Source organism: Jaculus jaculus, chromosome 2, assembly GCF_020740685.1.
Source record: "Jaculus jaculus isolate mJacJac1 chromosome 2, mJacJac1.mat.Y.cur, whole genome shotgun sequence".
Classification (NCBI taxonomy): domain Eukaryota; kingdom Metazoa; phylum Chordata; class Mammalia; order Rodentia; family Dipodidae; genus Jaculus; species Jaculus jaculus.
In genome coordinates this window covers 205,721,755-205,744,663 of record NC_059103.1, presented here as the reverse complement: position 1 = coordinate 205,744,663, position 22,909 = coordinate 205,721,755, and the positions used below count along the sequence as shown (strand labels likewise).

Sequence of the window (22,909 nt, the reverse complement as noted above, 5' to 3'; positions counted from 1 at the left end):
ACAATAAGAAGTTAGCAGATGCAGTACCATGGTGATGGTTGATTCAGGCATCCTCCATAAACTTAGGTGTTCTGAATGCTAGGTTCTCAGCTGCTGGCAGTTTGGTATTGAAGCCGCCTGGAGGCAGTGTAATGTTAGGGGCAGGCTTATGGGTGTTACAGCCAGCTTCCCCTTGCCAGTGTTTGTCACACTCTCCTGTTGCTGTTGTCCATTTAATGTTGGCCAGGAGTTGATAGCCACCTTCTGCTCAGGCCATCATTTTCCCCTGCCATCATGGAGCTTCCCCTTGAGTCTGTAAGCCAAAATAAACCCCTTCCTCCCACAGCTTCTCTTAGCTGGGTGTTTTCTGCCAGCAATGTGAACCTGACTGCAACTCCCACTGAAGCACTATTGGAGTAGGCTAGGAGAATCATTCCTGGATGAGCTGGCTTTCTTCAATGAGGGGCAAGAGAAATTTCTTCAGAGCAGAGATAAGGAAAGACACAAGGCATGAAAGTTCAGTGAAGAAAGCTTATCTCTCTGTGGCTAGAACAAAGATTCCCAGCAGGAAAATGAAGCTAGGACTGATTATAGAGGGTAGTGATCTGCCAGCTAAGGAGCAGAGAATCCAGTCTATAGGCAGAGGGAGAGAAGGTACCTGAGCAAAAGTGTCAGCATGTATTCATTCATGTGGTGTTTTGGGCTTTTTGTATATGCATGTGTTGGGTGGTATGTGTGCACACATGTATGTATGTTCATATATGGATGTGTTCATGTGGAGGTCTAAGTGTGACATTGGGTTTCTTCTATTGCTCTCCTCATTTTCTTGAGACAGGTTTTCTTATTGAACCCAGAGTTCACCAATTCAACTATTCTAGGTAACTATTAAGCCGTGGGGACTCTCCTGTCTCTGCCTCCCCACCACTGTAGTCACAGATGCACACCTCTATGCCAAGCCTTTTAGATGAACTCAGGTCTACATGCCTGGATGGTAAGCTCTGTATCCATTGTGACATCTTACGTAGATCAAACGACACACAATGTTGATATATGATACAATCCAGGTGGCCCTGGAAGACATCACGACATGCTCCTAAGACCCATCATGGGCAGGAGACAGGTTATCTCACTCACTCAATCTCTACGTGCTGTTAGGCAGTGCGTGGATGGATTAGAAGTGTGTGTGGTGAGTGTATGAGCCTCACATCTTTACACCATTAAGCTTCATCGTAGAGCTAACACCTTCTATTTCTAATCCACTCAGTCAATCATTCACTCACCTGACATTTATAGAATGTGATTATATATCAGGAAGTGGCCAAGTGGTTGTGGAACAATAGTAGATTACACAGATGTTGCCCATGCCACATGGAGCTTACATTCTGGTAGGGGCAAAGTGGCAGAATATATTGTAGTAAGTGTTAAAACATAAATATTCCCTCTATAAAATACATTGAAATATTAGATAAAATACGGTATAGCAAACTGGGTGTGGTAGTGCACGCCTTAATCCCAGTACTCAGGAGGCAGAGGTAGGAGGATCACTGTGAGTTTGAGACCACCCTGAGACTACACACTGAATCCCAGGTCAGCCTGGACTACAGGGAGACCATACCTCTGAAAAAAAAAAATACAGTATAGCAAATATGTCCTTGAAATTTTTTTCATTCATATAGGCTATTTGATGCACATATAGTTTCAAGAACACATACACTCTCTTCTGTAATGGCTCATTCATATTTTTTCTAGCTCTAAAATTAGCTAAACATTCTTTTCAAAAACATCCAACTTCATCCTAAGCATCTCGCAACAGGGAGTTAGACACATCCTGTAGTAACTCCTAGAAACAAATGATATGTTCGGAGGGAAGTCATCAGATACCATAAAATTCTACTTCCTAAAAGGCAGATCAAATGGCTGAACCTTCACCAGGCCCTTACAGGAAACACCTGAACCACAACACACTGGAGAGGGTAGGATCAAGTCTAACCTAAATCTTCTACATCTTCCCTCCCTCCCTCTCCCTCTCTCTCATCTCTCTAACTCTTGTATATTAGATATCTTTTTCCTCATTTTCTTAGTGGGCACTGACCTGTAACTCCAAGTACCAGCATTGGGCTATCATCCACAATGAGCTTTGGATCAGAGAAACCTACAAGGTTTCCTAAAAGAATGACAGATTTCTGTCAGAGTACTTGGTGACCCACCAAAAGTTAGTGGTAAGACCCTATTACTGAAGACACCATATGCAGCTGACACATAAAATGGAATGGCATGGCTGGAAGCCAGGAGAGAGTCAGTCCACAGACAGTCAGCATGTCTAATGCCAGAAGGTGCTACATGGGCGACTGGGGGAAATGACCAATATCTGTCCAAGCAACTCATGGTCTAACCTACTTAGCAACAAATAACCTGTTGTGATGCACACACAAGTGCAATAGTGGCACACAGCCATGGTGGGGAACCAACTGCTCTTGATTTGGCTAACTGATCCCTCAGTGGTACGGGACCCATAGCTGGAGCTAGGAAACAAGTCATAACCATATCCAAACATAAGCCCACTCTCCAATATCAAGCTACCATCAGTCATGGGCTACAAGAGGGCCTACACCTATTAAACTCTCTATAAAAAAGTAAGGGTTATCTCATTTGTCCTGGTGCTTACTTACTTTCCGTTGGAGAATCTGCTTCTCTTTTCAGATAGATGCAGATCCTAAGTAGAGAGCCACCCCATCATACCTCAAAAGGGCCCTGGCTGAAACTAAGGAAAATTGGCAAAACAAGCAAGGGTGCTGTTTTCCTGATGAACCAGATACCAGCAACAAGGGGAAAGGAGACCAACACAGAGAAAAATCAACTCCTACAAAATCAGAAAGCCAGAGCCTCAGAGGCCCCCAACACCTCATCACTGAAGCAGACCAAAAATGAAACCAACCTGGTTCAGGGAAATATTGCAGAAGAGGGGGCGGAAAGAATGTCAGAGCCACATGTTGGGTCATGATATGCAGAGACATTTATCGTATCAATAACTGTGGGCTAACTCCACAATGCACGACCCATATACCTCAACAAGGATGGGCCACTGGGGAAAGGGTAGGTCACAGATGAGCCTAATAGTGGTACCAAACTGCCTGTATTTGCTGAATACAAAACTAATTAAAAAAATAAAATAAGCCGGTCGTGGTGGCGCACGCCTTTAATCCCAGCACTCGGAGGCAGAGGTAGGAGGATCTCTGTGAGTTCAAGAACACCCTGAGACTCCATAGTGAATTCCAGGTCAGCCTGGGCTAAAGTGAGACCCTATCTCAAAAACAAAACAAACAAACAAAAATAAAATAAAATAATAATAACTGGTAATAATAATAACTGATGGTTCTTGGTTTGATTCTGGAGTAAAGGGTCCAGACTCCCAATGCCAGAACTTCATTGGAAAAGATGGGTGTGAAGAATGATGTTCAGGGACTGGAGAGATGTCTTAGCAGGTAAAGTGCTGGCCTTCAAAGCCTAATGACCCGGGTTTGATTCCCCAATACCCACATCAAGCCTGATGCACAAAGAGGCAGATGCATCTGGAGTTCATTTGCAGTTGCTGCATGCCCATTTCTGTCTGTCTCTCTCTTCCCTTTATCTCTCTGTTTACAAGTAAATAAATAAACATATTTTAAAAAATAAAAATAAAATTAAAGAATGATTCAAAAGACAGGGGTCAGTGGAGGGGGGCTAAGGGGGATAGCGGGAAGGGACTATACAATTTTTTAAAGTTTTGTTTTAATTTTAAAAATTAGTAAGATGACTTTCAACCACACCAAAAGTTTAGCTCCCCAAGTTTGACATGCCTTATGTCACTAATTTTGTTCCTAAGGTATGACTATGGGTAGAATTCTCTAGATTCTGTCTTTGATGGTCAGAGTGATACCCACCTAGAGCTTAGCTTTCACTCCCAAAATGTGAGCCAGTGCAGAGCCCACAGGTTTTGAGGCAAAGTCATTCACAAAACCTGGCAGGAGTCCTGTGTGAGATGCAGGTGGCTTCTGGGCTGCTACCTAAAAGATGGCATATATCCAAAAATATTTTAAAAGAAAACTGCACAGCTAAGCTCAAAAGAAAAGGATCTTCCCAGTAGGCAAGCAGAGGACACTCAGAACTGACCAGCAGGGAGGAAAGTAGGATATAGAAGTCCTAAATAAAGGGCTATTTAAATGATGTGAAAAGGTGTTAGTCTTGGGCTCGAGAGATGGCTTAGTGATTAAAGCACTTGCCTCTGAAGCCAAAGGACCCAGGGTCAATTCCTTAGGACCCACGTAAGCCAGATGCACAAGGGGTGCATGTATCTAGAATTCATTTGCAGTGTCTGGAGTGCCTCGTATGCCCATTCTGTGTCTGTCTTATCTCTTTCTCTCTCTGCTTGCAAATAAATAAATAAAAATAAAAACTTTAATAAAAAGGTCTTAGTCTCAAGAGAGGTTGAAAATTGGGACTGAGTCCCCACTGGGACTCAGAACTCAATTTCCCTAAGGGAAAGATAGGATAAGAAAAGAAAATGTTCTAGCTCTAGGAAAGGTCTAGGCAATGAATGAGAGGCAACAGCCACCTAACAAGGTGAGTTTCAAGTTAAAATCTGTACTAATCTGAGGAGCTAAAATTTAATTAAAAAGTCTTAGGCTGTTAGTAGCCCTGTGGTGTCTGCCAGAAGCCAGGGTAAGATGTGGTATAAAACCATTCAATCTGAACTGCAGACCATGCCCAAGGGTGATGACCTCACAACCCTGAGTTACGTAATGAATGAAGACATCATCTTTAAGAAGCATGGAAAAGATCCAGGTATGGTGGTGTATGCTTTTAATCCCAGCACTCAGGAGGCAGAGGTAGAAGGATCACCATGAGTTCAAGACCACCCTGAGACTGCATAGTGAATTCCAGGCCAGCCTAAACTAGAGCAAGACTCTACCTAAAAGAAAAAAAAGGAAACAGAAGAAGATGATGATGGTGAAGCATGGAGGTAGGTGATGATGCAGGAAGGAGCAGCCTAAGTAGAAGACACCTGGAGCACTTGTGAGATCAGAACCTGGGTTTTAGTTTTGTACATCTGGAGTGACTGGTGTTTGGAGAAAAGGTCCTACTTACTTTACCTTGGAGAAACCCTGAGATGGACCTTTAAAAAATTGTTTCTACTCCAATTTGCAATATCATCTTATTTCTGCTGGTCCATTTAAGACTAGTATTACTTTGCTTGTATGGTTCCTGTGACTCTTGGTTGCATGGCTAAATAGGAACCTGGTTGCCTAGGAAACAAGGCAAATAATCAACAAATGGGACTCCCTCCCGCCCCCCCACAACAAACAGAGAGCTATTGTATAGCTAAGGAAACCTCAATCAAGTCAAGAGGCAAACTACACAGTGGAAGATAATTTTTACCAAATATATATATGTATATGTGTGTGTGTGTGTGTGTGTGTGTGTGTGTGTGTGTGTATGTGTGTGACAGAATATTAGTATCTAAGATAAATTCACAAAGAACTCAAAAACTTAAACAATTAAAAAAAAACAAACAACCCAATCAAAAAAAAATGGGCTATGGAACGGAACAGAGAGTTCTCAAAAGAAAAAATGTAAGTGGCTAATAAACATTTCTAAAAATGTTCAACATCTTTAGGCATCACAGAAATGCAAATTAAAACTCCTTTAGGATTCCATCTCACTCCAGACAGAATGACCATCATCCAAAACCTAAATGACAACAAATGCTGGTCGGGGCGTGGGGAAGAAGGGACCCTCATCCACTGCTGGTGAGAGTATAAAATGTTAAATATTCTTACAGAGAGTGAAGGAGACAGAGGTGGGGGGGAGTAGAGGGAGAAGCTTAGAGGGCTTCTGGGTAATCCTCTCCCTTGATTATATCATGGGTATCCACACATGTCTAAGCTCTTTTAATTATATTATTAACTATGTAATTTCTTTGTGTATCAATGATACTTCCATAAAGCTGTTGACAAAACAGGAGACTAGATGACCAAATTAGTGTGTGAAGTGAGAAAAAACTGGGGCCATTCATTACCAGCGACATATTCATGGGAGGCTCTTAAACAACGATCCTGGAAGATGTGAATGAGATTGTGACGACAGTACAAACATCCCCATCCATAGCTCAAGGTTGCTAAGATGTGAATGAAATAAAAAGTTCACTCTATGAGGCAAATTGAAAAGCTTACACAAAATTTCCTAAGAGATGGCATTAAGTATAATATAAAATATCTTACTACTCAAAAAAATTACCAAGGATTTTTTTGTCTCTTAAAAAGGCATGATTTACCCCAACTCACACTTTCCCTGATTTCTATTTATTTATTCTTGAACTTCAATAATAATCATGACATATAAAGCATTTCAACAAATACCTTGAATTGCTGTGGTGGTTTGAAATAGATGTACCCCATCAGCTCATGTGTTTTGAATGCCTGCTCCCCAGCTGATAGCAATTTGGGTAGTGAAGACTGCTGGAGGTATGTCACTGGTGGCAAATCTAGAGGTTTAGTAGCCCCTGGTTTGCCAGTGTTAGATCTGCTCACACGCCTGCTGCTGTTTTCCACTTGCTGGGGCAGAAGAAGCGTCCAGCCTCTGCTTGTGCCATGCTTTTCCTGCCATCATGAAGCCCCCTCAGGACTGTAAGCCAAGATAAATCCTTTCCTCTCATCAACTGTTTATGGTCGGACATTTTGTCCCAGCAACAAGAAAGTAACAACAAGAAGGTATTGATTTCATGGCATTATATCTAATTTCTTTAAATTGAACATGCTTTACTTCTGTTATAAAAGGACAGGTCTATGTCCAAATACACCTTTCATCTCTTACATAGAAAACAATCATTTACATTTTGCTTAGAGCAAAGCACAAAGCCACATACAGCTATGATCAGCAAGCATATGCATGGGAGAAGCGTTAGTTCTAGAGAAAACCTCAGAGCTCAAGCTCAGAGACACGTCCGGGTGCATCTTGCCTGGCCTTGTGCTGGCTAACTTTGGGCTAATGGGAACTTCCATTCTGTCCTCCCTATGCGGATTCTCTATTCTTTTTCAGGATGACTCACAGACTCCAGGAACACATCCTGAATTGCAGTTATTAGAGTCTGGGGAACTGAAAAATGCCATGGCTGAAGCATGAATTGCAACTAATGAGGAAAGGTGTCTCCACACAGCTGGAGAAGGGGTGAATTGAGGACAAAGTAGGCAAAAAAAAAAAAAAAAAAAATCCCTCTCTTTTCTGAAAAATGAAGCAAGAGAAAATCAGGGGAAGTAGGGTTTGATTACATCTATTGCTCACACAGAAAACAACAAAACAATTTAATTTTGAATTCTTCTGGAGCCTTCCAAGTAGGCTATATTTCCAGAGAAAAATAACATGCTAATAAGCCATGAGGCATTTGGTAAATCCGGAAAACAAGGAGTCTGAGGAACTTTGATTACAGCTGACAGCAATGATGAGAGACTTCCAAGTCTTGTGTTCACACAGGTTGACTAATTACTGATTTTGGAAGGGGGTAGTATGATTTGTTATATTTAGAATATATTTGACAATCATGAGAATCTTAATAAGATACTTTATGTATATGCAGTGCTGTGGTGGCCCAACTGCCTTGCAGTTGTTTGGACATATTTGGAAGAACCAGCAATGGGAAAATTAAATGTGAATTTCCCAATACTTGAAACACTGCATTTAGAACAACCATTGCCTGACTATATTGGTGTGAGTGTAAAACATTCCCAATAGGCTCATGTGTTTGAATATTTGGTCCTGAGCTCCTGGTAATATTTTGGTAGGTCGTGAAATCTTTAGGGAGAGAAGCATCTCTGAAGGACGTGGGTTATTGGGGGTGGGCCTTGAAGTTTTGTAGCCCAGTTCTACTACTTCTCTGCTGAAGAAATGTGACCAGTTGCTTCACATTCCTGCTGCTATACCTTCCCTGCCACGCTGGACTGTCTACCCTCAGATTGTAAGCCGTAACTCTCTTTAGTTGCTTCTCACCAGTCATGTGGTCACAACAAGGAGAAAAGTAGCTAATACTCCCACTCTACCTGGAAGGCATCATTATTTCCCTACCCTTTGCCATCCTGTGGAAACTGGCTTCTCCTAATCACTTACATTTTCTTCAAATTGTCTCATTTTAGACTTTTAAAGGGAAGTTTCTATCAATTATTTATAAGTCCTAAGAGAAAGTGAATGTAAAATACATAAGTACAATAAAAACAAATCTTCATTTAGCTTATGTTAAATATGGCTTCGCAAATGCTCTGAGTCTGTTGGTTAAAAAAAAAAAAAAAGAACTTTATTAAAAGAAAAGAGAAGTCAGCTACCAGAGCTCTATATTGGTTTGGTCTCTTAGTTCTGACAGGATTGTGAGGGAAGTCCAGTAGGAGGATCTCTCACTGAGGGATTCCAGGTCCAGTTCTTCTGGGTCCCTGGGGCATCTTCTGCCCCATACTACACTCTGGGAAACATTGATCGAGGCCTGATCAGAGCTTTGCCTCATATGCCCTAGAAAACCAGGTGAGAGCCAACAGATGGGAACTTGAACAGGTACCCAGTAAGCTGCAGCAACAGTACTATATGAGGGGAAGAGGCTGCCTTCAAGAGGAATGAGGTGAGGTGGGGTTGAGGAGATGATGGTCAAGACATGGGAAGTTTAATAAGGTCTGGAGATGAGTCACACAGCTTGGTGACTGGCTTGCAATCATGTATTGTGCACTTGAAATCTTCCCTGAAATATCCTCAGAATAAAAACGTCAAGAGTGAGGGGATGAATATGCGAATTAGTTTATATGATATCATGAATACATGCATATATATATATATCAAAACAACACTGTCAACAGCATGTATGCATATATATAATTTACATTAACATAATAAAAGTTTTTGAAATAACAAGAGTCAGAAATAGGAAAATCCATAGAGATGGAAAATTGCTTCATGGTCATCCAGGGCTTCCAGGGAATGGGCAGTGACTGATAATGAGTATGGAAATTTCTCTTTGGCAATGATGAAAAGGTTCAGGATTTGGAAAGTGGTCATGTTACATAACGACCTTGCTTTCGAACCCCATTGAACTGTACATCTGTGTTGCAAGTAACCTCTCAATAGGAATGTAATGAGTGTTTCTCTACTGTAGGAATTTGTGCCCATCTCTCCCCTGGCAGCTTGCAGAGAGTTGGTGACATGACTTCTCTTTGCCTACTGAGTGGTTTCCATGCATAGCTGATTCTCCAGAGGTCTCTTGGGCTACAGGATACTTGGACTGACCACTTTTCACTCTAGACACTCCCTGCCATGACTTGGTGTCCTCTTCTCTGCGGGCTCTCCTGGGCCTTTCCTGGGAGTCTCTCTCCCCATGGACTGCAGCACTCAACGGCAGGTGCTCAGACCCTAGGCTCGAACCCTGACCATGCTGCTAGTAGATATGTGGCCCCTAAAAAGCATATGATCTGTTTTGGAACTACTCTGGAAAGTGGGAGTTAGAATACCACCCTCAGAGGCTCTGGAGAATTTGGTGCTGGTCTGCAGAATTCATTACTACTAGGAAATATTGTTTTGGGGGATGCTGTGAAACCTCTTCATATTCTTTCCTAATTGTCCATTCTTCACACTCATCTGTTTGGCTCTGGGATACTCCTTCATCCAGAGACTTGTCTTGCTTCTCAGCTTGCTCTTGTCTCTATCTCCTGAGCCTTTCTTTCACCCAAATTTCTTTCGCTCATTTCCAAATCTTACTCAGTTATCTGTGTCCATAAGTATCTCAAACTCAACCCATATGAAATGAGGTTCACTGGATCCTTTCCATATTGCAGTTTGTACAATTGTGACTTCGCAGAGTGCATCTGTCTTGAGCAGAACATCAGCCCACATACTCTCTTTATGCTCCATTACATTTCATTCCCATAGCAATTCTATATGCTATGATTTTTTCTTGTTTATATACAAAGAAATGGAGGTTCAGAGAGCCAAATTAATGTACCCAAAACGCTCAAGTAGGAAAAGGCAGTTCTAAAACTTAAATTCAGGATTCAGATGCAGTAGCTCATAAGACCTATCTCCTCATCACTCTACCTCCCTAGCTTTCAGCCCTATGAAAACTGGGTTCTTCATGTTGTCCCCCAAATTAAACACATCAGTTTTTTTTTTATTTCCCCCACTTTTTCCACATGCCATTTATTCATGTTACAAGCCTGTTGAAAACTACTCCTTGGTTGTGGGGAGATTGCTCAGTGGTTAAAGACATTTGCTTTTAAGCCACTCAGGTAATCCAGATGCAAAAAGTGGGGCAAGTGTGTGTGGTATTCATTTGCAGTAGCAAGAGGCCCTGGCAACACACACACACACACACACACACACACACACACACACACAAATATTTTTAAATCACCTAAAACTACTCCTTAATTCTGCTCCCTCTGTACTTCCTTGATGTGGTTGTTGGTTTTAATTGCTTTTGAACTCATACTAACTGCTCTCCATCCAATCCTCCCTTCCATGTTATTGCAAAGGTATCTCTGAAAATCCAAGTCTAATACATGCTTGTTCTGCTTAAAATGTTTCAAAAATAGCCTTGACCAGTTAGACAAAGTCCATCTCCTCGACACGGTTCACACGGTTCTCCAACCACCCACCCCCTGTTTTTCCAAGACATCTTCTATGTTCTCCTTCCTTCTCTCCATGTCCTGCTTTACTTGCATTTTACTGGGAGTATTTGGGGCACATTAATTATCCTGGCTGGTCCTCTATCCCTTACATATAAAGGATAAAAATAAGAGCATATAGAATTGCTGAAGATGGAGTATAATAATTCATTTACAAGTATCAAATGAGCACAGAATGTATGTGTTCGTATTAAGGAACTGTTTATATAATAAGCCATTAATCTCTTTCACTTGTGTGTGCATGTATAATATGGTGTGGTGGCAGTGTGTGTGTGTGTGTGTGTGTGTGTGTGTGTGTGTGTGTTGTCTGAACATGTATATACCCACGGGATCCTCCATGCTCACACTTGCAGGGGTTACACTCCCCTCGGGAGTTCCGAGGGGCCTGTCCGGTGTCCTACTCCATTGCTCTCCTGCCAATTCTCACCTGAGCAGGAGCCTCTTACTGAGCCCTGTGCTTGCAGGATTTTCTTTCTTTCTTTCTTTCTTTCTTTCTTTCTTTCTTTCTTTCTTTCTTTCTTTCTTTCCCTCCTTCTTTCTTCCTTTTTTTGTGAGCCCCAGCGATTCTTTGCTCTCTACTTCCCACAGGACTGTGGTTACAGATATGGATGGCCACAGCTAGCTGTTTATATGGGTCCTGAGGATTGAAGTCTAGTAACCACATGACATTTAATGATTCTTAAATCTAGTATTATATATACATGCACACATATACACCAGTGGAGTCTTTTTACATATTTTATGTGTGGGAGTACGCGCATATGTGTGGGTAGGTATGTGTGCATGGAGGTCAACGACAACCTTGGGTTTCCTTCCTCAGGAGTGTCATCCTTTTTAAAGACAGGGTCTCTCACTGGCCTGCTGCTTACCAATTGGGCTAGACTGGAGGGCCAGGAAACCTCCCGCTGCCACCTGCCAGAACTGAGAGGGCAGTGTCTCACTTTAGCCCAGCATCACCGAGAACTTACTCAAGCTAGCCTTGAACCCCCAGCAATCCCAAGTTCTGTGATTAAAGGGGTGAGTCACCATTCCTGCCATATCTTGTCTTAAATGGAGGAAACTGAGACTCAGCAAAGTAACTGTGACCCACTGTCTCCAAACTAGAAGTTGAACCCTGGTACCCAGATGATTTCTCCAATACAGGACTTCTGAATCTGAGTCTGTTATCATTTCTCCACCCATATCACATTCACAAAAAGATACATTGGAAAATCGCCAGTATTTTGTAACTACTATTGTCTAACTGATATACACATTTGAAGTCTGATATGAACACATATGTATTTTCGTCACACAGAGAGTGTGGTGGAATGCCAATGAAAAATTTAAAATATGGCTCTACCCTCTTGTGTCAAAATGACAGTTGTCTGTGAAGTAGACATTGGTCCAAGGCTCCATGACCATCATTACCCATTCAGAAGTGATATTTCGCTACGAAATGAAAGATTCAAGCTCACGGATTTCGTTGCAGTTGTATGTATCCAGCCTCTTGACACCCTCCAACCAGCTGTCCTCACTTGGGGATGAGTCTGCGCCTCCAAAGATACCACCATGCAGCCAGGATTTAGAGGTTCTGAGGTCGAAGAGAGAAGAAAGGGAACGGCGAATTCTCTTCTTCCTTCTAAATATTCTGGGATGAATGAGAGTAGCGTGGTAAAAGGTGAGTGGCAGTCACCTCAGCTAGAAACAGAAGGTGGGGGGGGGGGACGGGGCTCCATGCGTAGAGCTGGTTACTACCCACGTCCCTGCTCTCCATTCATCTCCCAGCTTCCCAGAGTTCTACTGTGTGCCTAGGACTTGGATCCTTGTCAAGGGTTCTGAGACAAAGCCAAAACCTACGTGTACACAGGGTGAGCGTCTACTCTGGGAGAGAGGCAAGGAAGACCGCTCTGCCACAGGAGCTTCTGCCGAGCTTACTGAGTGCGGGTTGCTTTCCCAGTGCTTGGTACAGATAAGCCCGCAATAGCCCCACAATAACCCGACAGTTTTTGACCCATTCCAGAGATCATTTCTGACTCCATCCAACTAGCAAATTCTATAGTTGGGAAGACAGCCCGACCTAGGTCCACAGTTTTCTGCTCTTGATCACCGTGTTATGTTGGAAATACATGCGCTAAAAGAATTTTCCTGAAGGCGCCCAGAGAGCAATTGGAAGGATGAGACTGAGAATTAAAGACGTTTCTGAGATAAGTGAGTTGTAAACTCCGTGAAATGATTGTTGAAAAAATGAGTAGATTTCATACTGGGTTCTGAGAGGAAATGAAGCTGGAGAAATACCCACAATCCCCATGGGGTTGACATGTGTCCCCAACCCCCAATGAGGAAGACCTCTTCAGAAAAGGGACGGGAGGTGGTGGGGGGGAAGGATGGTACCAACGTGTGTTGTTTATATACTAAATATGTCCATCTAATAAAAACAATTTAAAAAAAGAAGGCAGATAATGGTGTGTGTAGTGGGTGGGGAGCATGGGGATTAATACTGGTGCAAATAGGAGACCAAAGGAACGTGTGGAAAGGGAAGGGAGTGGCAGTGCTGTGATTTGGCTTGCATTTCCAAAAGACTCTTGGTCACAGAGGATGGCTTGGAGGAGCAAGATTAAAGGTAGGGAGAATGTTAAAGACACACAGCAGGACTGGAGAGATGGCTTAGCAGTTAAGGTGCTTGCCTGTGAAGCCTAAGGACCTAGGTTCTATTCTCCAGGTCCCACAAAAGCCAGACATACACAGTGACACATGTGTCTGTAGTTAGATTACAGTGGCTGGAAGTCCTGGTGCACCATTTCTCTCTCGCTCATAAAAAGGCCAATCTGGGGCTGGAGCGATGGCTTAGGAGTTAGGCGCTTGCCTGTGAAGCCTGGGGACCAGCTGGAGGCTCGATTCCCCATGTTAGCCAGATGCACAGGGGGCGCACGCATCTGAAGTGCGTTTGCAGTGGCTGGAGGCCCTGGCGTGCCCATTCTCTCCCTCTCTCTCTCTCTCTCTCTCTCTCTCTCTCTCTCTCTCCCCCTCCCAAATAAATAAATAAATAATTTTTTTAAAAAAAGAATATTTTAAAAGGCCAGTCTGTTGGGTTTGTTGAAAGAAAGGAAGAAAGGAAAAAAAGAAAGAAAGAAAGACACAGCAGAGTTTTTGTGTGCCTGCCTTATTCCTAAGTCATTATGCTACTGAGAAATACCGAGGGGCTGAACTGGAACAGCAAAATGCAAAGAGAAAATAGGACACTTCTCCCATCACAACATTCTGCTGTCCTACGGGGCAGTGGCTACAGCTGCTGTGAGAAGATGCATTTAGAGCTGCGGCTTCCCCCAGGGTGCCACTGGACCATGGCAAGCCTCGACTCTGTGTTAGTTCCGTGACCCCTAAATCAACCAAGAGGATTTTATTCCTCTGAATTGTACCATGGTTTCTCAGAGCCCCGGACGTGTCTCCATTTCCCACTTTATTTTAATAGCCATCCCACACCTTTTAATACTCAATTCATTACCACCATCTGTAAGAAGCCTGTGTCTTCTTCCTCCCCAAATGAAATGGCCATTTTCCCTTTCCCTACTGGGCACCCCGCACAGACGTCTACCCTAGCATCTGTAATCATTTTCTTTCATTTTTTTCTCTTTGTTTGTGGCTATCCCTGCCTTGGATTCCCCTTTGATTAACACAGACTGGAGCAACAAGGAGCACCTTATGAATTTTTTTTAAAATTTATTTATTTTCAAGGAGGGAGGGGGGAGAGAGGGAGAGAGAAAGCACATTCCAGGGCCTCCAGCTCTTGCAAATGAACTCCAGATGCATGCACCATGTTCCACTTTGTGCATCTAGTTTTAGGTAGGTACTGGGGAATTTAACAGGGTCATTAGGCTTTGAAGGCAAGGGCCTTAACCACTGAAACATCTTTCTAGCCTCATAAATGATTTTTAGTGAGTGAATGAACGGGCAAATGAGTGACAGGTAGAGTGCCTTTGCATAACATCACCTACTTACCTGACTAAGTTCTCCTTGTACATTACACTGGTCTGGGAGGGATTCAGAGTGATGTGGCCATCTCTGTCACAGAGGAAACTGTCCTCTGTCCAAATGTAGTAGCCATTGGTAAGGAGTCTGGGGCTTCGACGGCAGATGTAGTGGGATCCTGTCAGTGGGTCTATGGAGCAGCATTCAAAGGAGCTGTCACCATCCAGGAAGTCACACTCAAGGCTACAGGGGAAGAAGAGGAAGTCCATTAACTCTCCATTGAGTACAGGCCATCACACAAAACCCACATGTCAGTCAGTACTTTACATCCATGACCCTCAGATATTTCCTCAGTCCTTAAGACTGTTAAAGAACCTTCTGGGCTTTGACACTAACCACATGACCTTTAATGCTCCTTTCTACTTGGAGTTTTGGTGACACCCCTGTGGCTCACAGTTTCTTCCCCATAGGATAAACATGTGCTCTTGACATTAATCTGTTTTCTGGGCTAAATATATTGGCAACAGCCTCTCTGGGATTCTGGAAGCTCATAGTTCCCATCACCCACTGCAGTTTGAATGCTACATGCTTCACCCTTACTTTTGCAACCATAGCAGATAAGCCATATTTTCCTTTCCTGTCTACGTATAAGAGCTATTCAGCTACTTGTAAACATGTCCTTTCTTTCCCATACTAAAAAGTTTCCCTATTCATTCAACACAACTTTATATGGCATGAGATCATTTGGGTCCATTAACTTGAATATTGTAACTGCTTTGCTCTTTTTTCTAGTTTTTATTATTATTATTTATTTTCAAAGAGAGTGAGAAAGACAGAGAGAGAGAGAAAGAAAGAGAGAGAGAGAGAGAGAGAGAGAGAGAGAGAGAGAGAGAGAGTGGGAGGGAGGGAGGGAGGGAGAATGGGCTTTCCAGTGCAAACTCACTCCAGATGCATGTACCACTTTGTGCAACTGGCTTTAAGTGGGTACTGCAGAATCAAATCCAGGTAATCAGGCATTGCAAGCAAGCACCTTTCACTCCTGAGTAACCTCTACAGCCCCATGTTTTCTAGTTTTCAAAGCATCTTTTCTTGTATCTTTCTCAGCAAGGAAACCCACAATTTAGGTATGGATGGAAGAAACTGGGACTGTCACCTCTATTATCATAGGATCTATATCTTAAAGGACAAAAGATTCTTTTTTCTGCTTCCTCCCCAGTTGCCAACACATTGTCATAATATTGAATCAATTGCCAATTTTTAGTATTCCTCCATATATTTAATCACCCCCTTCCCTTTCCAGACTTTTGGTCCCAATATAGTAGCTTAGAAATATGGTAAAGACTAAGATCAAAAGGTTTTGCATCTAAAGAGAGCTAGTTTTATACCTGGAGTTTGAATCTATGTTTGGCTACTAGCTAATGGTCTATTTTCCTAAAACTTCATTTCCTATAATTAAGGGTCCTGGCTGGGCATGGGGGTGCTTGCTTTTAATATCCAGCACTCAAAATGCTGAGATAGGAGGATCATTGTGAGTTCAATTCCAGCCTGGGATATAGAGTGAGTTTCATTTCAACCTGGGCTAAAGTGATATTCTGCCTAAAAAAACCAGATCTGTGTCTTCATTTCATAGAGCTACTATAAAAATTAAATGTCAAAAAAAATTAAATGTCATAATTTCATTAAAAAGTTATTTACATCTATTTCTTCCTATTCTAAGTGAACTATGCTAAATCCATTGGCTACTATGTGAACATGTTCATGTTTTGTGCTCTTGAGTTCTGTCATATGACACCTTTAATGTCTCTACAGGATGTCATAATAAATGTGCTCACTGGTGTTAACAAGCCCTTCCTTTAAGGCATCGATGAAAATACCATATAGTAAAGGTTGAGACTAGTGACTTAGGAAACACCAGGAATGCTGAGTACTTTCCAGATACTTACGAATCCACCTCATCGTCATGCTTCTTATGGTTTCCCCTCTTTACACATCAGATAAAGGGAGACTACTGAAGATATTAATTGTTCAAAATCTTATGGCTTAGGAATGGGAGAGGTTAGGCAAGTAAGAGTGTATTTTTTCGGCCTCCTGCCATGTACTTTTCCTCTACAACATTTTGCCTCCTTGAATATTGATGGCATAGCTAGAATATACTCAGCATCTGAGAGACTATGGAGCTCTGGATCTGTGTTTCTTATTTCTTAATTGTTTATTTATTTGTTTGTTTGTTTTTGAGGTAGCATCTCACTTTAGCCTAGATGACCTGGAATTCACTACGTAATCTCAGGGTGGCCTTGTACTTACAGTGATCCTCTTATTTCTGCCTCCTGAGTGCTGGGATTAAAGGTGTGTGCCACCATGCCTGGCTAAAAATATTTTATTCATTTATTATTTGAAAAAGAATTAGAAATAAGGAGGGGGGAGGGAGGGAGAGAGAGGGAGAATGGGTGTGCCAGGGCCTCCTGCCACTGTAAACCAACTCCAGATACATACACCACCTAGTGCATCTGGATTTATGTGGATACTAGGGAATTGAATCTGGGTCCTTTGGCTTTTCAGACAAGCACCTTAACCTCTAAATCATCTCTCCAGCCCTGGACCTGTATTTCTAACTGCACTCTACTTTCTGAAGTTCAGTCTTAAACAATTATCAACCTCACTTTCTTTAATCCTGGGTATTCTTCCTTTCTTAAGCCCTTAACTTTGTCTGTCTCTCTTTGCCTGATTGTTAAAGAAATGCAAAACTACTCTCCCAACCTCAACAATATAGCAAACATGTCTTCTTCATCACATTAAATATTTTCAGTGCATAACAAAATTATTTCAAAATCTTGACTCTCGCTTGTGTTCTTCCACAATACTTCTAACAGCTGATTGCTTTTCAGTAGGTTCTTTACTGTGGATTTCAGAACCCATACTTCATATAAAGCCAGTAACTTGATCAACTACCCAAAGACCAAATCCTTTCTCGCCTTGAGAGGACATGGGAGAGCCATGCTTCCTGGGGTAACACAAAGACTGGTTGTGGTTGTGTTGGGGAAGGGGCAAATACAGCTGGAATATTTTAAAACTTTTATGTAATTATTATTTTTCTTTACTTGTTTATATGCAAGTGTTGGGGGAGCCTGCAGAGACTCTTACTGCTGCAAACAAATTCCCATCTGGCTTTATGTGGTTAGCTGGTAGAGTTGACCCTAGGCCAGCAGGATTTTCAAGCAAGCCTCTTTACACACTGAGCCATCTCCCCAGACCTTTTACGTAATTATCCTCACATTGATAAACTGTATCTCATTCTTCCATATATATTTTCCTCCTCCATTCCTGACTATATTAATGAATTACTAAATTTATTGCTGAATTTCTGACTATTTTCAATATAAAAGCCTATATACAATATATGCATTTCCAATAAATAGAGTACTATCCAACTGAACTTATTTCTTGAACATGTACCATGGGTCTGGACCCAATTTTGCACCTTGTCTACTGTGCAAGCTTTCTAAAAGCTAAGTATCACTATTATACTCCTTTATAGCAAGAAAAATACTTAGGCATACAAGGAGAAAATTACTTGGCCATTGTACATAGTGGCTATGCATCCGAGCTGTGTTGCAACTCTAGATCACTGACTGTAAAACATAAGTTCATTTCCACCTACTACTTTTTCATACTTGTCTGACTTGTGGTAGTATCAGGGATCTACAATCAAAGGAAGGGAAGGTTCTAATATCAGTGTTTAATCCCTTTATAGTACAGATACATGCCCCAAAATAGTGAGGAAAATGTCCTCATTTCTGTAGAAGGACTAAAAGACAAACAGGTCACTGGGGAGAGGGAGGAAGAAAGCACTGGAGGGATTCCAGTGCTGTCCTTAAATAGAATAGTAGAATCAATTTGAGTGGAACATAAAAAACTGACCAGCTTACACATCAGTATATAATACTTTACATCTTGGTTCTGACAAAATGATACAGGAAGTCAAATTTTTTGGGTGTGTGTGTGTGTGTGTGTGTGGTATATAGTAAATGTGGTTGTGGTGGTGTGTGTGGTGTGTATGTGTAGTGAATGCATGTGTGTGCAAATGCATGCATGCTGTGCTCACTCATGTGGAGGCTAGAGAAGAATGACAGGTTCCTCTGCCTCTATCGCTCATCTGCATTGTTGCCTTGAGCCAGAGTTTCTCATGGAACCTGAAACTGCTGTTTTCTGTCAGACTGGTGGACTAGCAAGACACAGAGATTCTCTAGTCCCCAGCCTACACTGATCTGGGGTTAGACGAATACACCTGACTTTTATGAGACAGAACAACAGAAAGAGAGCACAAGACTGACAGAAAGAGGAGGAGAGAGAGAATCGGCATGCCAGGGTCTCCAGCCATTGCAATCGAACTGCAGACTCACGTGCCACCTTGTACTCATGTCTGACCTTGTGGACTTGTATCACCTGTGTGTCTGGCTTATGTGAGGCCTGGAGAATCGAGCATAGGTCCTTAGGCTATGCAGGCAAGTGCCTTAACCACCAAGCCATCTCTCCAGCCCAACAGCCTGGCTTTTTATGTGAGTTCCAGGGACCAAACTTAAGTCCACTGAAGCCCTCCTGCTTGTGTGGCAAGTGCTTTTAACTACTGAGTCATGTCCTCAACCATATGAAGGCAAAATTGAGAGAAAATGCAGTTGTGGACAAGAATTCAATATAGTTGCTCCAATCCACAAAGAAACAAGTTACACTTATCTACACATACTAAAAAAATAAAAAAGTACACACTCCCTCTCCCCACAAAGGTAAGGTCTCACTCTAGTCCAGGCTGACCTGGAATTCACTATGCAGTCTCAAGTTGGCCTCAAGCTCACAGTGATCGTCCTAACTCAGACTCCCCAAGTGCTGGAATTAAAGGCAGATGTCACCCTGCCTGGCAAATTCTTAAAATTAGATGAGGTCTCATTTTATTAGTGAATGGGACTGGAAATACAAAACCATACGAAATGCAGGTGATAGCTAAAATGAGGTTTTAAACAGGACACAATCAAGTGTGCAGGAAGGAAGTTTGATTGATTTGATTCAGAAAAGCTCCATGACATACCTTGGGAAAATGCTTGTGGGAGACAGTTTCCCAGCCAGTTCTCTGTCTGCCCTGGAGGAATCTGCAAAGGAAATGAGAAGGATGTTTCCAACATGCACGGCTAATGACAGGGGTGACATGTCAGCAGGTTTGACTAATGTCCCAGCCTCAGCAAAAGATGAGTAGTGTAGAGCCATGGCAACATCTAAGGAATCAGACTGGCACAACCTGTCACCAAGCCCCTATGGGAAGTATGAAACAGTCCAGGCTGCAGTCTCCTGTCCTGCATCACAGTCCACAGTGAGAGTTTCCCTAGGGCAGGATGAGGCTATCAGAGTGTTAGCATCCACACTCAGAGGTTCCCTGTGCAGGGTGAGACGATCATACTGTTAGCATCCAAATAAGCTTTTTGAAAGGCATGAAAAGCATGTTGTGTGGAACAGGAGGTAGCCAGAAGTAATCACTCAGTGTGGTGGTTATCGTTGCTTATTCTTTCATCTGAAGAATTCAATATTGGCCTGGACTCTCCCTCATTAGTGATTTTTAAGATGCATTGGCTCTAAGGTAACAATCAGACAGATGGAATTATTGGGAGAAAATAGTTTTGATTTCCTTAAGTATGTGATTCACTAAGTATGATGTAAAGCATCCATTCATGCATTCCAGGCTGAACCACAGGCATGACAATGGACTTTCCTGGAGATGGCTGAGGCTGGTGAAGAGTCTAAACAAGCAGTCCACCCTCACTGACAAGTACTACCTAAGGCAAAGATGGGAATTCAGACGCTAAAACAAGGCTGGCTGTTTATTAGGAGAAAGCTGTGGGTGTGTGAGGGAGAGTTAATGTGGGGCTTGGAGAGAAAAATGGCAAGAGGAAGGAAGAAACTTGAAACCACTACCGTTTTAACCACACCCTTATTTTCTGCAAGTAGCTATCAAAATCTTTCAGCATTTTTGTAGACAGTTTTGCATCTTAATAGTAGCTGATAAACAACCTCTTTTCATATTTCACATTTTTCTCAGGCATCTAAAAATGGTGATTTTTTTCTCTTATACTCAAAGGAAAAAAAATGCCACATTTCTCTCAAGGAACGAAATGAAGTCAAAATCATTGCCAAAGCGCATACTGGCATTTAAGAAGCATGAGTTACTGACAGATGGTTAATGGCCTGAGTATCAGCAAAATCAAAGCAAGGAAATTGCTAAGAGGACTCTAATCGTTCAAAAGATAATTGCACAGAACCGTTCTACATTTACTTGCTATTGGCGTCGACATCAGTGGAGAGATTTGGTACATCTTGGGAAGGCCGCTTGTTCAAACTTCACAGATTTTCTGCAAAAGACGTTAAAAAAAAAGATGGACTATATATTAAAAATAGAAAAAATGATGCCAAAACAGATGGCATCTACTAATTGCACCAGTCGGGTTTGTTTGCTGAGATAGTGCAGCAGTGTAGGTTTGAAGGAAGGAGACCAGATGGTAGGGGCTGTGGTCAGGTTGGGTCTGCCTTGAAGACTTCAAATTCTATGTTTCATTGTCTCAATCAGTGGGTCTGAATGTCAAAAATAAGTACAACATTTTATGTGGGAAAATGAAAATTGTACTTACAAAGGTTGGCTTGTCATCCAGATAAAGCAGTCTGAATTGCTTAATTAAGATAGCTGAAAAAGAACTAGAACCCTAGAAATAAACTCATGTATATTTGAACTATCCAGCACAGGTCAGCCTCACCATCAAGTTTGCAGACAGGGCTTGGGGGTAGGTGCCTGTCTTTTGCTTAACAACTTGAACCATTGACAAGTGGCCAGGGGAAGGTGGGTGCTTTATGTCATGGCTATCAGCCTAGACATTCCTGAAAAGCATGAGCAGTATTGAACTAAAAATAGCATAATGCCAGACAGATTTCAAAACTCAGTGACATATATTTTACTTTTCCAATCACAAGTTAAGCATACATCAATGTGTGTAAGTTAAATAAACTTTGATCATTTACCCTTCACATAGGTCCACCTTCTGGTCCTTATTGAACATTTTATGTATTGCTACCCTAGTAACTTCGTAAGGTGGGGCTACATTCTTCTTTGGTTCACCAGTTCTATGTGTGCTTTTCATAAGCTTGACTAGTAACGGACTCTTCAGCATACCACATCAATCAGGTCAACTCTACAGCTCCAAATCAATTCTTTCAGAAAAACATATATAAACCTTTCTAGGACCTCCATCATTAGCTGAAATGAGCCCTTTAAAGATGACAGGAGAAGTTTCTGGCATTCCTTAGGAGATCACCAAGTCAATGCACACATTTAAAAATTCATCTATTGAACTATAAGACTAATGTTTATAATCAGGCTTATTAGGATGTCCCATTTCATGTCTGATTAATGAAATATGAATATATCCAACCCGATGTTAGTTTTGCTCAAGGATTAACTTATTTTTTAAGATAAGAAAAAATTTTCATCAGAAAGCAAGCTCCTGCTGTGTTTTCTGACAGACATGTGTCTATTTCTGTCTGCATAAATATAATGACAGTTAGTCAAGAATTAGTAACAGTGAAAACAACTTGCGTTAACAGCTCTAGAACTCTTTGAAGCAGACGCTGTCTACCAGTTCCGTGAAAGCAACACATCTATTCTGAAATACAATTTGCTCATACATGTTCTTCCAGAGGGAGTCCCGGTCTGTCTCTTCTTCCAACTGATTAATGACAGAATGATGACTGAAATACGGAGCTTCCTGTGGGTGACAGTGGAGAAATCAGGACTGGGCAATCCTTCAGCCGAAAGTAGCGTCAGACTGTCAACAGGTGCTGTAGTCTCTTGACAATAGAAATTCAGTCCTCCCGTCCGACAGATGCTATACACACCTCTGCTGCGTGCAGTCATCTGCAGAGAGGTTTGATCGGCAGTGGCCTCTGGATGTACCGCTGTTTCCTAGAATAGAAGAGCGTTTATTTCTTGGGAAGCGCAGCTTGACAGCCTTGCTTGTTTACTTTCAAAAACAGCCTGTGTAACCAGAGGCAGGGCAGCTGAGTGAGGTCACACTTCCTGTTGGGCTCACAGCCGTGGTGTTTGCTCTGCGGAGCATGGTAAGGTTGTAGATAATCTTCCTGGCCAGCGGCAGGGGATCTGCAGCCCATGAGGCAGGTCAGCTGGCTGCCCCATTGTCATCCAGGGATGCTTCTCGGAGCTCATGGGTCACTGAGCTATACATACATGAGAAAAATTTCAGTCA

The 22,909-nt window shown here is 42.1% G+C and overlaps 1 protein-coding gene across 1 annotated transcript in view; it reads right to left on the bottom strand.

Moving 5' to 3' along the window:
• Tmem71 (transmembrane protein 71) overlaps positions 1-22,584 on the bottom strand; it is a 39,739-nt gene extending 17,155 nt beyond the window's left edge. The window contains exons 1-5 of the mRNA XM_045144214.1: positions 22,332-22,584; positions 20,932-21,007; positions 19,696-19,756; positions 14,646-14,858; positions 12,125-12,297 (exon numbers count right to left, since the gene is read on the bottom strand). Of these exons, the coding sequence (XP_045000149.1) occupies positions 12,125-12,297; positions 14,646-14,858; positions 19,696-19,756; positions 20,932-20,971 (487 nt within the window). The 5' untranslated portion in view covers positions 20,972-21,007; positions 22,332-22,584. The remainder of the gene's footprint in view (positions 1-12,124; positions 12,298-14,645; positions 14,859-19,695; positions 19,757-20,931; positions 21,008-22,331) is intronic.
• Positions 22,585-22,909: the final 325 nt, after the last annotated feature.